This window comes from Aptenodytes forsteri, unplaced genomic scaffold (assembly GCF_000699145.1).
Source record: "Aptenodytes forsteri isolate BGI_AS27 unplaced genomic scaffold, ASM69914v1 Scaffold207, whole genome shotgun sequence".
In the NCBI taxonomy this organism is placed as follows: domain Eukaryota; kingdom Metazoa; phylum Chordata; class Aves; order Sphenisciformes; family Spheniscidae; genus Aptenodytes; species Aptenodytes forsteri.
The window spans coordinates 5,694,389-5,712,687 of NW_008794836.1; the positions used below are offsets into that span (position 1 = coordinate 5,694,389).

Consider the following 18,299-nt stretch of genomic DNA (forward strand, 5'->3'; position numbering starts at 1 on the left):
ATTCTCCTGCTCAACTGCCATAAGAAATACAGCAGAATGAGAAAGTGAGAAAATACTAACTTGCTTATCGGGAAAATCCATCTAATGAGTGAAATAACAACAGAAATGGTCTAAATAGGGATAAATATCTTGTTTCGTAAACCCATCTGTCATAAATCCTGTCGGAAATCTTTTCAAAAGGTTATAAATAAGAGAACATCTATTTTAGAAATGGCCAACACATTTATTCCCAGCAGCAAATCCAAACATGATGAGTAATCTGGCATAGAGCTTTTAAATTCACCAGCTGCCATCCACCTCGGGCAGTACCATACCTCATTTTGTCTATGTAGTATATACCATATGTTAATAACCTAACACGGTCATTGGTAATCCCACTCCTGAATTTTCCACTCAAGCTGAAATTTAAATAAAAATATCACAACTAACAGAATATAAATATTTGGAACAGGCAAAAACTGAATAGAAAATGAAAATGATTCCGTTTGCAACAAGAACTGCAATCCTGGAACATTAAAAAAACCATTCCTGTATTCTTCAGTGACAAGGCATTGAAAGAAAATGGTTTGGTCTTGTTTAAAACACAATAAAGTCAAAACATGTCTGCTTTGAATTGGAGGTAGTGATGAAAGGTAGAGGTACATAGATAATTCTCAGGTGTCACGAAAGAATATAAACTTTTAAACTGCTCCCCTGCAGTTTAACGTATACATAAATATATAAATATACTTCTGTTAAAATGTCATCCTCCTAGAGAGCTGGGAGCTTAATAACATTAAGTAGTGTTTGCTTTAGCTTCCTTTCTGTAAGGAGAGGCATTTTTGCTCTGTATTCCAGTTAACTTCCTAAACAAAAAAAGGCTACAAGATTTGACTCACCGTTCTTGTCAAATGACAGTTTTAACAGAAGATCATTTGGGCTTCTTGGTGGGGAACTGGTGGTGGAGAGGGAAATTACTTTGTTTTACTTTACTGGGCTTTAAATTTTCAACAAACAGGATATGTAGCCACCTGCTTTGCCTACTCTTGACTGAAAGAGAGATATGAACTGTAGAAATGAGTTTCATTTCAGGTTCTTAAGCAAAAAACAATAAAGGCATACACTGTCATAAGGACAGCCATTGCCTTTTCTACAGGTACAGGATCAGATAAAAGTGATCTAAAGAAAGTGATCTGCTTATATACAGCAATCACTACATACGCACTTGTATGGGAGTTCTATATGTTAAATATCTTTGGGGTTGGACTTCTTTACTTAACAATCTTTTCACAATTCACAAAGATAATCACTAAATTAAATAATTTGATAAAGACCATATGACCATATAATAATTATTTCAAAGTCAACCATTCTAATTTATGTTTCCTAAATAAACCATACAAAAGAGGGATTTTCTTTATACCAGATGTTCACTTGTAACAAAATAAAATAGCGTAGGCAGGGAACATGACAAATTGACCACAGCATGGTCACACAAGGGGATCATATACCTGGACACAAAGTAACTTCAGACCAAGAGCTTGCATATAAGCTTTGGAGATGGAATTGTGGATGACTCAATGGCCTGAAAAGTCTTAAAAAAGAACCAGTGGCCTGCAGTGAGACACCACGAACACTGCTGAAACCTATCATTTTCTTGTGAATCTCTAGTCATTTATTTTATGTGGCTTTCACAGAGCCTGAAACAGTCTCTACTTTGTGATTTTTTTTTCTTGCCTTTCTTTTAAGAGTGAGCAAAGTGAGAAGAATATCTAGAAGTAAAATACTTTTAATCTTGCGGCATTTTCTCAGTGAATGAAGGAGATTTCTTTATTAGCCATAACCCCCTCCAACATGAGAGATTTACATTAGAAGCAAACTGAATTCATACTACATTTTCTAAGCAAAGGAAAATTTTCTTATGAGTTTACTCTAGTTTTACACTGTTACGACTGCTGGGAATTAATTTCTTGAGAACTAGCGTAATGCCAAAGTAATACAGTAGTGATTGGGGTTTAAAGCTTGCTATCAAAATCCCAAATGGAGAACAGTGAATTTCCATTCTACACAGGGAATTCTCCCGGTATGGATAAACCATGCCGTGACTGTGGAGGTACTTGGCTTGGCTCTGCATATGCTAATTCAAGCAAGCCAATAAGCATGGGATCACCTTAGTTCTGGAAACAGAGGCCTAACCTGGATTTTTTCTTTAAATTATTCCAACCTCTCTTCCTTCAACTCATAACAGTGAAGAGCTGAGACAGGTTCAAACTCACAAACTTTAGTCAAATGCATATCTAACATAAGTTTTGACTACATAAAGACAGACCAAACCCCTCAGCAACCTCCGTAAACACCAGTACATACTTTTTACGCTAATCCAAAAAATCAGAGTAACCATATTATTATTCTAAAAGATACATCTAAACACAACCAGAAAAATCAGAGGAGCAGTGCAACTGGTTAAATTATTTAGAAAATCCATATAGGCACAGAGTAAACATCCGTGAATGAAAATTAAATAATATGTTCAGGATATTTCTGAACACCAAAAGTGAATTTCAGCTACTGACAGTTGCAATTTTTCCATTATGCTCAGTTAGATTTTTATAAATTTTCAGAATTAATTTCAAAGGTATAGGAAGGAATCAAATTTTCAGTGTGGGAATTCAAAATCCAGAGGTGGTCTTCCTCTGGACTTGTTATTCAAAACAGTCTGCATCCTATACAGCGCATTCCAAAATGCACTCCAAGATGACCCAAGGGCAAAAAATCAATGACGAACTTTCTTAACAAGCACGGAAATCTACTCCATCCCCTCTTCAATTTCAGTACTACTTAATTTCAAAACTCTTTGAAAGATACAAGAAAGACGGGACATGCAAAGCCTGTGCTTTTACTGCTATGCAATAAAAGCATAATGAGCTGATCGTTTAGGGCCTGATAGAAGCTCACCGAAGTCAATACCATCCTTTCTGTTGATTTCAATGGCTTTTATACCAGGCCCTTAAATAGACTGTTAAAAAACAACTGAATGAGTGATTTTGGCTCAGTATCACCACACCCACCCCGTTTCGCTGATTGGTATTTGCTGGCGATTTGGCAAATGCGTTTATACATGACACAGCAGAAAACACAAAGTTCAGAAATAGCACTTTGTCAGTCAAAAGCACTTGCCTGGTGTTAGACAGTTAAAACTATTAAGCACTGGCTGCTAATTTCAGCCACTTAAATGCTGTTGCAAATGAAAGATGAAGCATTGCATGAAGCCATGCTAAAATGGATAGAAGGATGGTTACTTACCAACGGGGCGAGCTGTTGACATTACAATGGTGTAGTGAGAACATAAAAAAGAAATTAAAAAAAGAAAAGAATATCTGTCAGAATGCATGACGTGTAATGTTACCTTCTACTATGGATACTACCATGATTGCTAACCCCTCAAATGACAGCCTAAGTAAAATGTTTACTGTTGTTACTGTTTAATTATGTGCCACTATTATCACATTTACTTGAGCATAGCATCTGCACAAGCTGACTGGAACCACTCTCTGAGAAACATTTTTATTATCTTCACATGCCATCACCAAGTATCATTGTTAATGCCTGATAAAAGAAAAAATGCATTGCATTAGCACAAACTTTTAGATCCCGATGAACACATCAATTGAAGCCGCAGAGTGCCAAATGTCATGCCAGTAGATGCAAGGCATTTGCTTTCTGAGTCAAATACCAATTGAATTTTAAGCATGGCCAGTCAGTACAGCAGTAAGGGCTACAGAAAGCCCAGGACAGTTTTTCTCATTCAGTAACGGGCATGAAAGCTTACAGCACACTGCTTTTCTCTCACCGACAGTGCTGATGAAAATATAACAAATAGGCTGAAATGGCCACAGGGATTTCAACCCAGAACCTCCCAAATTACTGCTCAGATAACTTCTACTTCCTAACAAAATTGCTGCTGAGCGATCCACAGGTTAATACTGTTTCAGGTTGGTATCAAGATTGAAAGCTGCTGCTGCAACAGGTGATTTCTTGACTATAGCAACAGCCCTTCATTATACTTGTGCTGGGGAAGAGGGCTGTCAGTCCCTCCGTTAATAAAATAGAGACATCCCCTTTCAGAAGAGCTGAAAAGTTGGACATAAAATTGACTCCAGGTTGCATCTGGGTAGGCCAAACTTCCCTTATTTTAGCAGTAGAAGTAGTTACACATTTCTGAGCAACAGCACAAAGTTTTTCCTTTTTTTCTTTTTCCTTTTTTTTTTTTTTTTTTTTTTTTTTTTTATGAAGTTAACCAGCTTTGTATGCTTATGTGCAGGCTAGGGTCAAATGTAAGATATGCAGATCCAGAGGTGCCACAGCATGCAAGGACCTTCTTAGTTCTCAGCCTTTCTGTGGCCTTATCCTTACTTTGGCATACCCACTTCATTTAACTATTTCAAGCCTGCTGCCCTTTCTCACCCATCATCTATTTGAAGACTTTCTGTCTTCTAGTATTATGGACGTATTCCTTCTTCTGCAGAGAGATAAGGAATAAGAGTAATGTGCACCTTTCTAAGAGAGGGCATGAAGGCTGAGCCACAGAATTCAAATTCTGCTATTGTTTGTGACAGTGTAACGCAAACTCCCTGACTGCATCCTCGTCCCCTGCTTTGAGAAGATGGAGCCATGAATGAGGGAGCGCAGGATAATGCTGTTGTTGCCAGGTTTCCAGCTGTAACTACATGACACCTGCAAGGACCAAGGCACCCTCAAAGTAAATTCTGAAGTGCTATGTGTTTTTGCTCCTCTATATGATGAGTGGTTATGGTAAAAGCAGTTTCAGACAAAACTGGCAAAAGTTTAAGAATTCAGAATTAAGGCTTCCTTTAATTGAAAGGACCATTGTTCACGGTCCCTTTAAAGTTAACAGGCTTTTGCCCAGTCCTTTGCTTTCAGAAAATTCAGAGTAATAACCTTCTCCATTGAATTTCTTGGCTTTTCTCATTTTCTGTCATATCCTGAACATTTAATATGCTTATAATATTGTGGCTTCCTTTGTGTTGGATAAACACTATGAATTTGACTATAAATGACAAACCCAGGGGGAAAAATACCCAAGCGGGGGGAAAAATACCCAAGATAATGAAAACCTGCTTTTACTGTAGGAAAATCGATTAAATTATATATTTCCTTGGGTTTTTTTTCACCTTAATTTCATCAGGTTCAAGCTTCAGTGATTTCAAAGGACTTTTTGCTTGGTTCTAGCTATTGTTTATATCACAAGTCTGGGTAGCAAATCTAAAAGGCTTGCTCCAGTAATGTATACACAATTCTAGGAGTGTTTAAAGGCTATCGAATTGGTTGCCAGATTTATTGGATACCATGATTCTGCCTGTGACAAAGGAACAGAATGAGAGTATTTCTGGGAGTTCGCTGTAGTGACTATTTTTCTCGCATTACAAAATGGAAGAACAGTCTCTTACACAAGCATGTAGCAGGTAAACCTATTTCTTCAGCTTAAAATGGGAAGAGCTGCATTATCACTTATTGTCTAAAGCAAACACTGAGGTAATATTTCAGCAGATGGATTATCACAATACTCTCTTTTCTTTGTTATATACTAACATCTCCCCCCCTACAAAGTCACTCAGTGCTTTTTTTTCCCTTTGAATTCAGCAAATTAAACTGAACTGTGTCCATGCATTAAATGGATGGAAATGGAAGCTGGCCTCTTGGGTCAGTTGACCCCAGTTCTAATAAAGCAATCCACTGAGACTTTGAACATTTGATTTAATGTGTATGAAAAGAGAAGAACAGATAAAGCTAAAAATGTTTTTATTAACCTTTCACAGCTCTACTGAAAACCATCAGCATGCACCACTAAACTGTGAAATAGTGTCTGCATGATATCCATTGTGCCAAATTGCTGCTTATCTTTTGGACTGAAGTAATAACTATTATATTCTATTTACTCATATGGAAATATTAGCCTAAAAACTTTTTCTCTCCCCATAATCTTTAGCATGTCTATATCTACTGTCACAAAAGACATTTTGGCAACTCATTATTCTACCAGTCTTAAAACCTCCTTACCACATCAAACAGCAGCACATAAACACTGAGTGGATACTAGAGACCAAGAATATTTTAGGAGAGAATATGTTAGTCTTTACCTTGTAATACTTACAAAATTTAATTAGGATTTTCTTTTTCCTTTGGCTGGGGTTTATCTTTCAGATAAAGAGTAATGGTAGAGAGTTTAATTATAGCAGAGCTAATCGCATAATAATGCTATCTGTATTATGTTTGGCATTAATAAACAGAGTTACTTACTATACTCCTTATACTTATTAGAGAAAGGAACGTGAAGAATAGCCTAAACTGATGGCTCATATATTAAAGCCTATGCCCACGGTTACGTAGTGCTTTCTTATGCATATATATACATGTGTTCTTCAATAAAAAAACACTGGAACAACTCTTTAACTGCAGGGAGATCCTATCCCATTGAAGTAAATTAAAACTTTGCCTGAGATATCAACAGGACCAGGGTTTCACCTCTGTTGTACATCAGTGCCAGCACCCGCAATTGCAAAGGGTATGTGAAACCCAAACAATGCCAGGTAAGGATGTGGCCCATTTTGTCAGAAAACAATTTATCCATATAGGACACAGGCCCTCCCTCCGTGGGAACACTCACCTCGCACAGTGAGGGTAGCAGAGGCTTCCACTTTTCCAACTCGATTCTCAGCAATGCATGTGTAGGTTCCTTCATCTGTGCTCATGGCCTTCTTAATGCGTAAAGTGTAGTCGTCTTTGATGTCATACCTGCGTTACAGAAAAAGAATGAAAACTCTTTCTGTAGACAACAGAAATGAACGAAACTCTCACCTGGAATATGCCGGTCTGAATCTATCCTGCAGCCAACTTTGGAAGATAAATTATTATCTAGCATTGGATAATTCCACCAAGCGTTAATCTTCATGACATTTTTATTGCACTCTGCATTAGTTAGAAACTTTACATAAAATCAGTATTGCTATGTTCACTCAGTATTAGGGCTTTATTAATAATATCATTCACTTTGTCCTTGATCTAGAGCAATAAGATAATATTAAGCTATCAGACATCAGTTATCAATAAATGACAGCTCAGGTTTATCATGCCTTTAACTATGTGAGCTACACATTTTACCTTTTGCTGATTTTGAAATTTCCCTTTATATATAGTTTTTCTCTACAGCAGAAACCCCTTAGGGAAACTGTGAGCATGTTGGTAGGATCTGACACTACACGATTACAAACAGTAAAAAATGTATTTAAGCTCTGGAAGGTGACATTTATTGAAGAGGCACATTAAAGGAGATTTATCAATTTCACAGAAACACCACAAAATTATTCATTAAGGGTGGACAATAACATTTTCTCTTTCTTAACAGAAATTAGGAATAATTCAGTTACGCTTTGTCCATTTCCTTGTTTCTACTGTTGTAATAATTCTAAAACTGTGAGGATGTATAAAACTTGAAATAATACAAAGTACTTCAGCATGCAGCAAACATTCATTCTCAAGGCATTTAGAGTGCTCACACCTAGAAATATATTTTCAGTTAAATTGTTATTATCCTGCAGAAGTCATGCTTAACAAACTCTTTTAGGCTCTGATCCAAAGCTCATTAAAGTCAACGGGAGACTTTATCTTGTATGAAATTTCTTTGGCTCCCAAATCAGGAAAACCCTTGTTTTCAGCATGGATATTTTACTCTTGAAATACTCTCTCATAAAATTATTTTCAACAACATTTCTTCTAGACATAATAAGCCCATGATACCTTAATTAAGTCACCTTGAATCTAGAGTTAGCTTCAGATTCTCATGTATCAAATAGTGAAATAGAAACACAAAACTAAAGAAAGATCGAGGCTTCAGGAGATGTCAGTACTCTTTCTCACTGCATACACAGTCATGACATAACTTCAGAACAACTAATTTACCTTCTCTTTGTTATACAGTAAAGAGCTTGTAGACTTGTTCAGCAAACATATTGAAATCATATGGAAGAGCACCCTTAAATGTTTTGATGAATAAGAATGTAATGCAACTAGTTACAGGAATGTTGTGAGGCTCTGAGTATTTTTAAATGCTTTGGGAACCTGAAACGTTAATTTACGTGTTCAGAATATACATTGCTATTGGTTCCTTTAGTATAGGTTTGTAGAGAGAGCACTGTGTGCTAACAGACTTTAAAGCATCTTAACTCAAAGGATCCTATATGTTGAAACATTTAAAGTTCTGTTATGTCTAATTAAAGCTCACAACATCAATTAGAGCATTACTAGCAATTCCAAGAAAAAAGAGAAGTCAAGACATCTTTTCACACTTACTGCAATACAACACAGCTTCATTCTATATTCAGAAAGTCCATTTTAATCATTAGCAAAAAATAAATTAAAAGAGACCAAATTGAGGCTAACCATTCTGTCAGAGATAAATATAAACACATATAATACCTCTTCTGTTAGGAGTTACACTTAATTATATGCATATGCAGTACCTCAGGTTTAACTAATGAATAAGAGATATGCCAAGGGGAAGAATAAGTAGATGCCATGGCAAACTTCAGAAACTTTTAGTGACAACTTTTTACTAACTTAATATAAGTTTCTGGAGCAGTACAGACCTATTGCAGCTACATTCAACAGCCATATGCAGTTGAGGCACATTTCTTCTCGACCGCTCACAAATTATGTCATTTCGCATGCTGTGCTGCACTAGTCAACGGCAAATAGAAATCACTGTTTTCGTAAGAGAGAAAAGGCAAATTGTCTCCTTAAAAATCTCGAAATACGACAACAGTATCCCACAACATTGGAGCGGTTATTTGTCTTTGGCGACCACAGAGTTGCAGACAAGAGAAAATGCTTATTTTCTTGACATGAGGCCAGCCCTAGGGGACTAAAAATATAAAGTTGTATTCAGCTCCTGTAAGATGAGAAAACTAAGATGAGCTGTAATAGAAATATGAGTTGGATATAAGAATCATAGTTATAAAGCTGGGCAACAATTAACCATTGATTTAATCGCCTTTCTTTTTTTTCCCCACAGACAAATAACTTCCCTGTGGTTCACTCACCGCTGCCGAGATAAAAACAGACAGGCAGCAGGTCTGCATCTGACTGAGTGGCTGCTTGAACTGGGATGCAGGCAGCCTGGGACAGGGCCCTCCAGTCTGCTGTGAGCTGCAGCTGACTCGCTCTTCTTCATCTCACCGATGTGCTGGTGCCGGCATGCCAGCCAGCTGCCTTGGAGGCTTCGGCAGTCTTTATGCTTGCACCTGCCAATCATGCAAATTGTCAAAGGCTGCTGGGGGAATGAGCCAGCTGCATGGCATGCCAGGACGCAGAGTGAGGGTACAGCCATCATCTCCCACTTGGGTCGTGAAATGGAGGGTGGCGTAAACATGTCACTATCATGGCCCAGCTATCAATTACTTCAAGGAGAGGTCCAGGTCTCCCTGGCTGCTTCTCCAACAAGGCCATACTGGGTTTTTGGACCACCCTGACAGAACGTGCCATCTAGCAATTAGATTCATACATAGATGGACCCATGGGACATTATAACCATCTGCTGTCTTGAAGTATTGATACGCTGCCCCTCAGTCATCTGTTCCACCCACATTGTCCCCAGAAGTCACCACAGTTCAGTGAAGAGCTTTGACAGATGAAGCAGGCAGGAAGGAGAAAGGACGAAAGCTGGCTTTTAGCCTGATCCACTGCAGCACAAGGAGCTTGTGTGAGAAAGGGACCGTGAAGTAACAAGGAGCGAAGCCTGAATATGTTTTCAGTTTTTCAAGCATCCACTTGCACAGTCTTGAACAGTGTCTTCTCTCTTCTCAGTCCCAGAGCCTCATATTCCCACAGCAAGATGTTTCCACCTGAAATTCTGGAGAAGTTCACTCTCATCTGGATTAGTGCTACTGAACACTTGGGAATCAGGATCAGGGCCTCTCTGACTGCTAATGCCAATCACAGGCAGAGGTTACCGGATTGGTGATGGAGAGGCAGAAAACCAGAGCATACTGGTTAAGTTGGTCCTTAACGTTGCCAGTGCACTAAGAAGGCAATGCCTTCAAAATACGTGCAGTGTCAAGAAACACCTTCTGACACAGCCAAAATATTGCTGACTCCTAGCCAACTAATGCCAACATTCAGCTAAAAACGTAGGGCGTCAGACATCAGTTTCACATGTTTATGGCCATCTAATTGATTTTAAGTACTTCTCTCTGTTAAACATTTGGAGGTGCTTAACCTTTCAGTTCAGCTTAGACTTCAGCCATCGGGCTGAGCTGGGAGAGGTCTTTTAAACAGCTAGTCAGCCTGTGCCTAGATACAAACCAGCCACTTTTGGGCACCCCGTTACATAATTTCTGTTCTACAAGTAATAGAGCAGGTCTGCCTTTAATTAACCGAGAAGGAAGGGGGGGCAGGGGACTGGAAGGGAAGAAAGAAACAGAAACAACAAGCAGATGAGAAAACACTGCTGGTGAGGAAATTCTAATAGAAATTGGGTGATTTTGAGTGAAATCTGGCAGTCTCTGGCACATATGAATGCATTCATTGTTGCTAGTTTTGATTAATGACAGTTGTACAATAGTGTGCTGACAGTCACTGCCATACAGATGCTTTTTTTTTTTTTTATATGAAACACTGCTGAAAATGCAACCCAATCAGATTTGGCCCCTGAACAACATGTGCTATCATCACTGTACCGTGAATTGAGATTGATTGGTAACCAGCTGTGACAAAGTGGGAAAAAGAGCCTTGTCTTTTTCAAGAAAAGAAGAAAAATAAAAAACTGAATTGTGTCAAAACCATTACCATCTGCTCAACCAAATAACAAATAAAACAAAACACATTAACTGTTTTTAAGTATCACAAATTAATGTACTGAGGTTGGATTCATGCACTGGCTTAAGCATCTAAGAATAATCTTGAATTCAACTGTTTTTGTCACAGTTATCATTTTTTTCCCCACATTCAAATGTGTATCTCTCCATACTCAGCCACCAATCTTCCATGGCTATCAAATAAAAAAAAGAGAGAGAGAATTTTCTCAAGTTACGAGAGATTTAGCAATATGCTTCTTTCCATTTGATATACATATTACTGAGTGCTTCACAGAACCCCTAGTTTTCCAGATTTTCAAAAAAGTGCATGCAGCTATGCATAAAAAAGTATGCACCTCTTTGTCTTTTGCGTGCACAGGTAGTGAAACTGTGTTTGCAGCTGGAGTCATTGCATTTCTAGACATCCAAGTGGGTCTAACTGGTAACGCAAGGATGCACTTGCTTCAGCTGTGTATTTTAAAGTTGTGAGAATGCATTACTGAATTCAACAAATCCAACTCAGAAAGACATATTTCTTGTTAAAGGGAGTTTGCAAGAGAAAAAGTTACATCTTAACTGTTGTGAACTGATGCTACTGGCCTCAAAAATTTTACATCAATTTATACCAGGCACCTATTTTCTTCTAAAACATTACTGTAAATAAAAAAAAAAAATAGAATCTTTCTATGTAGGATTTGTAGGCTTTCCTTTTTTTTTAGAGATGGCAAAAAAAATAGTCTTTCTATGTAGTTCTTCTAAAACATTACTGTAAATAAAAAAAAAAAATAGAATCTTTCTATGTAGGATTTGTAGGCTTTCCTTTTTTTTTAGAGATGGCACAAAAATTACTTTGCTCTATTTTCTTTTGCCTGTTTGCCAGGCTATTTTGCAAAACACACACAAAGCTTCAAGATTACTCACAACATCAATGATTAGGAAGCCCAAATAGAGAGATGCTACTGGCCAAAACCAGAGTAAACAGGAGGTAGTTAAGGAGGCTTAAGCTTCTGTCTCCACTTCTCTTTTGTGGTGCTGGCACTTCAGCTCCCAGCATAGTGCCACAGCTTTTCACTGGCTCCTAGACTATCTGTGCCAGATGGAGGGAGCCAGAGAGAAGCTGCAGTGAGATAGGAAGCATGAGCTCATTACCTGCTTCAGCCTTGTGTGATCCAGAAACAGAACGGAGAGCCTCCATTCCCACCAGTGATGCAGCCACCCCTACTGCCAGCTCCCTTACAAGAAATGGATTTTTTTTTCACTTCCATCCCATGCATTGATAAGTGGAAGAAGAAAGAAGCACAAACCTATATGAGTGACAGCTTTCTGAGGGAAAGATAAAGGAGTCTCTGATTTTTCTTTCCCTAGCAAAACCTGCATCAGCGACAGAGAACATGAATTATACATTTGTGTGCACTGGTCTCAGATTACTCTGTTGCACCCCTGAAATCACGGCTGTTTGTTGCTGGGTGGCTCTAAGACACTGCTTACAGCTATGATAAATTGAGCTACCAGGGAGCTATCCCCAAGGTGCTGACAGGACGGCTGCCCCTCGCACCTACATGTCCAGATTCCCATTTATTCTTTGGCTACGCCATTCATGCCAGAGAAAGGTATAAGGCAATGTGACATTACCTTGAATTTCTTAGTGCAAGGCATATATGCAAGCGGTCATATAAAATGGTTCACTGGCCTTATTCTAACAAACCAGAAAAAGAGCTAAGTAGTACAGGTTACTATTCATTACTTTGATTTTCTTCAAATATACTGACTGCAGGTTCTGCTTTAGTCCAAAATCTTTTACAGGTTGTTATCAGCAGATTATTTGTAATTTCTTATGGTGGACACTCTCAGTTGCAATAATATAAAACACAAACCCACACGGCACTGTGCCTTAAACCAAGGCCTTCAATAAAATGGCCTAAATCTCATAAAAGATGTATCTAACCATTACAGTCATTGGATCAACATTGTAAAACCATACCTATGTCCAAGGAAGCGATGTTTTCCAACTTCTCTGGAACCATTACACTATGCAGTACTACTCTTACACACAAACATACTTATGTGAATGCACATAACTAGTGCCTTACAAAATCAGTAGCCATGTGCTCAGAAGAGACCCAAGAAAGAAAAATGAGACTGCTTTTTTATTCCCATTGAAATAATTTGGAAACACATAGAAGTTAAGAACAAAACTTATGTTTGGGAATCAGTGACTCAGTAAACTCTATCTAAACTGATGCAGGCTCCATCTTTTACCTCTACATCTCTGTTTGCACAGAGAAGTACTCATAGGGAATTACCACACGATAATTACCCAAAATGGGCTTCTGATTTGATTTTGGTTCCAGACAGAGCTCCACATTTCGAAAACTGGAACATCAGTGGAAGTATGAGCTAAGAGACCATGTAATGACTTGGCATGGAGACCTATCCTCCTGTCACCAGAAGTAGTCCTTTCCCTCACAGATGAGACACATTTGTCAGGCACTTGGAGAGATCTGTATTATTAATGCCTATGTCATAAATTCATCCGTCAGAAAAGCACCCTTGATTCTTAGACTTATCTGCCCAGCACATGCCACTGAAATTAATTTTAAGGGAAAGCAAAATACTGTTTTTGACCATTTCTGTTTTTAAAAAATTAAAATGATACTGCAAGGACTGGAGCACAGTAAGAAGATCTGAGCCCAGACTGGTATCTTGCACTTACTAAATATGGCTTGATGCATTTTTTTTTTAATATGAGCACACAAATTATGAGTAGTTTGAAATAAACAGAATTTGTGTTGGCTTGTCTATTATTATTTGCCTTAAGCACGACGAATGATTACGATAAACTTGTCAGAGAACTAACTGAAATATTTTCTAATCTATATTTTGAATCAGTAACCAACCTTGAAGTGGTAATTAAAGATGAAGTCATGTTAATGTTTTAATGAAAGTGCCTTCAATATTGCAGTTGAGCCAGAAGTCATATTATTAAAAAGTACATTTTGCTAATGTTAAGTAATTCTCAACATAGGACTTACCAATAGGAACTGGAAAGTAGTTCTTAGGGTTAAAACTTTAACTTTGCAGTATTTTCAGACAGTTTTTGTTTATTTGTTTTTTAACTGAGACGACAACTTTTGTATCCCATGCAGGGATGGAATGTGTTAAAGCAGAAGAAATCCCTGCAGGCCAGCCATTCCAGTAGCATCAACGACACTGTGGTCAGAGCTCTTGAATCTTACTCCCACTTGAAGGTAACTACCAGCTTCCCCCTCCTTGCTTTCCTGAGGGTTTCACAGAAAAACTGCATGGTTAACTATCTTTACTTTTTAATTCTATAATTGTAATAGTCAATAAACTGATAATAGTGAGCTTAAACTGTTTGATATCCTTATACTTTTCAAGAAAGCAGGCTAACTCAATATTCTGAAACTTATAAATACAATGTAAAAACTATGTGATTACTAAGCTTTTACTTAGTATACTCTGCTTTTCTGATAGTAAAGATTCAAGCACTAGAATGGGTATTTTGAGCGAAATTCTACATTAAGTTTGCTTAGATTTCCTTCCTGCAAGACCATTTATTTACCGCAGTCTTCTGTGAGTGGAAAATTCAAAGAAATCCATGTTTGAGGCTACTACCACTGGCATTAAATTTTGTTTCAGATCTCTGTTAATGACTTCATTAATTCTCTGAAATTTAACAATTTTAGGTTGTTAAATAAGAGAGAATAAAAAATAAACAATTCTCTGGTGACGATCCTATTTCAAGTGCACTGCCAGTGATCACTTCATAGATCACCAATGGTTCACATAGCATAAAGAGAAAACATGTAGGCAGGACTGTTAGTTGACACAATTCCTTTATGGTTGCTGTCTGTGGCGTTGTAAAGCTATTTTCCCAACCTTGACCCTTATGTAAGCAACTGGAGACTGTTTTCATGCATCCGCAAACAGACTGCCTGAAACAATAGCTCTTCTTCAGCTCTGTGGTGAGAACTGACACTTAACATGAAGCCAATTTAAATGTCAGTGTTATTAACCGTTTCTCTGCTGATCAGTCTAGCAGAGCCACACGTCTACCACTTTTGCTCACAGCATTTAATATTTCATACAAATTGAATGGCAGGTAACTACTGGGTTAGACTATAGACCTCTGCGGTAACTGTGGGACGATGTGTTTACAGGACATTATTCAATGCCATGCCTTGAGGGATTTTAAATGTCAAAAAATACTCTAATTTACACTTTCACTTGGCCATGTGTTCCTCAGAGAACTGTAAGGAATATTTTTCCACTTACAGAACAGGAAGGGATCACTGACAGGCAAAATATCAATCAAGAGAAGAGGGATTCTCAACCAAAAGAACCAAGAGGAGGGGGTACCCCATCAGCACTGGGGTACGTCATCCTGATGCTATATACACAAAAATAAACCAACCCCTGCCTCCCTTTTACCCCTCATCCCCTCTCTTATTTCTAAATTAAATCTCTGGCTTTACAGGAGAAGTTTCCTCCAACAATGCAACATAACAGCTAAAAAGATGCTTACATTGCACTCTGCTGAAATCTGCCTGTGTTCAGTTAGGCTACACGGACCCTCTGCAAGTTGCACTGCAGCTTGCCCTGTGCCAGCCATGTGCTGCCTTAAACCCAAGATAACAACATCCTCTGCAAACCACCTCTACTGCCTCCAGATGTAAGTAAGAATACAAATAGCATATTAAACCTCTTTCTTTCACTGTCTCCTTTTGACAAGCTATTAAGAACATCCAATCTTCTCCCCTATGCTCCTCATAAAGGGACTTAATCTCTCCTTGATGCTTTAGCTTAGGAGACAAAAGATGGGCATGCAAATCATACTGGATCTAACCAGAGGTGATGAATAGTACACGTGATACAGCTAATATGAAAAACATCCTTTTTCCCCGACCCTTTATTTAAAACTGTTAATTGTAATTAATTGCAACAGAAATTTGCTGATGTAACCAAAGATTATATCCATTACACTACTAAAACACACTCTTTGCTCTAATTAATATTCAATACACATTAGACTGCATTTTGTTACAATCTGCACAGAGAGTAACTCGACCAAAGCACACAGCGCTGTAGTGTTATTAACTCATATTTCATTGAAAGGTCATTCTCCCCTTGGTCGTATCTAGAGGAGGCTGTAGTTAAATACCTCACTATCCCATCCACAGAATATAAATAGAATTATGTAGCACCGTGTTTATTCTTAAAAATTACTGTCTCTGTGGCTTACAGGGCCTTATCCTGTGATCATGGAGAAATACAAATGCAGAACATCTCTGGCTATCAGGCCCTTTCTGGATCTCCTCTTAAAAAATCCAATTTTTCTGAGTTTATTGGGATAAGGTTTGCTGCTAGTTGCATTTAAATCCATTTCAAAGATTTGCACCTGGAAAACAGTGAAAACGCAGATATCTCAGAAGTGTGACAGACAGTATTCCTGCTCAGGCTATGTGTACGCAATTACTTTTCAGGCACAGAGAGGCCAGTTTTTAGAACATAGCAAGACTAACATCTACACAGACTTTTGTTGTTGGAGCTAACATACATCTTAGAATAAGTTAAGTCTAAACTCTCAACTGCAGTTATGGTTAAACCTCAGTGTCTGTCACTTAGAGCAGTTAATCAAAATAAATATAAAATCTGTGGTTCTCAGCAAATAATGACAATCCCTTAATGTGTTTAAATATATGGGTAATTTTCAACAACAGAAAAGAATGCATTCTCCCAAATAATTTTTATTGAATATTCCTAATCTTTAGTAAATAAGAAAGCTTACTGTGCTGTTTATGGTTTTCATTGCTGTGTGTCACTGCTCTGTTTCATTTAATAACCTACAATCTCTTAACACTTAGCAATATATTTTGTGTAAACTACACACCATTGTCATTCTGAAGCATCACTCTTGGTTTTTCTGCCTACACTCCCATTGCGTGGGTGGCACGTAAAACAAATACCTCTTCCTGCTGGTGCAGTTGCCACTTTTCATCTCTAGTACAATATTCATCTAATCAGACAGTGTCTGTAAATGCAACTTACAAAAGCAGGTTGTAATTTCATTAAAGATGTATTTACTGAGCTAAACCAGCTGTTCTGGGCTGGAATGCAAAAAAAAGGCCCATGTGATTGCTACTCAGTCATTTTTAAGGCAACTGAAAAATACATTTGCTGAGCTAACCTCACTCTCCCAAAGAGCTGGTACTGCTAGCTTCTTCTGTGTAAAAGGTTTAAACACTTATTATAGTGTGTCATAAATTTTAACTTGTAATTGAAAATCTCTTCACTTCCTCCAAAAAAAAAAATCTGTATTACTTGCTATGTAATTACAGACTATGCAGCTGCTCTCTTCGGCTTCACTAGAAAATTTGAAGACATGAAACACTGTACAAACCTTATTCAAATTTTATTAAATTGCTAGTCATAGATATTCCATTCTCATACTGGAGGCTCTCAAATAATATCGCTTTCTTCCTGTTACCAGGACTAAAAAGCAGATGAATCAAAAGTTGATGCAGGCCATACTGAGTTCCCCACCACACAGGACACCATCAGCTCCTTAGCAGGAAAGTATAAACTCTATTTCTGCTGAGCAGACAAAGGGAAAGCTACCTGAACGTGTGGCTGGAAAAAGACTTCAATGTATAAAGACAATTTTTATTTAATTTTCAATAGGTCCTGGTCATTCTGCATGGCCACAATTGTCTGAGTTGCTTTAGTACAATTTTTGTGCCATTTCCTTGTGTCAGTTATAATGAAAAAACCCTCTATTTGGGAAATAGCGAACCTAACATTTCAGCCAAAGGCATAAAACTGGTGACCCCACAATATCCTGTTCACCTCCAGTAGTTTGACATGAGTTATACTTGATTAATTATTCCCTAGCCTTTGTGTACTGTGGAGACTATGGTGTGATGCTGAATTTTTAGAGCAATTAAAATAAAATATACACCACGCACCTCTACCCTTGATGCACAATGCATTTCAGTCTTGGGTCGCTGATTTGAAATGGACAGCTTCTGCAAAAAAGCTTTACAGCCCCCAGACTTCACATTATACTTTGTTTCTCTCTGTTAGTGCAGTATCAACACTTTTAATAGCAAATTATTAATTTGCTGGGATTGGTTTAGGCTCTACATAGAATTTTCAAGTCTGAAGAATTTAATTCATTATCACAACAATGTAAAAGAACTATGAAAACAGTTAGCATACATAAACCACAACACTGTTTCCACCGTCCTTCTTACAGCTTTCGTAATTCCTGCCCAAGCATACACAGAAGAGCTCCATGATATGTGCCAAGGTATTTGATATCTCATAGAATCATAGAATAGTTTGGGTCTTCACCACCTCAGCATAAAAAATTTCTTCCTTATATCTAGTCTAATCTACCCTCCTTTAAAAGCCATTCCCCCTTGTCCGTCC

General features: G+C 37.9%; 1 protein-coding gene across 1 annotated transcript in view; it reads right to left on the reverse strand.

Annotated features, from left to right (window-relative positions):
* Positions 1 to 18,299, reverse strand: part of ROBO2 (roundabout guidance receptor 2) — a 427,603-nt gene that overhangs the window by 115,509 nt on the left and 293,795 nt on the right. The window contains exons 6-7 of the mRNA XM_019470803.1: positions 6,665 to 6,792; positions 3,283 to 3,294 (exon numbers count right to left, since the gene is read on the reverse strand). Coding sequence (XP_019326348.1) covers positions 3,283 to 3,294; positions 6,665 to 6,792 — 140 coding nt within the window. The remainder of the gene's footprint in view (positions 1 to 3,282; positions 3,295 to 6,664; positions 6,793 to 18,299) is intronic.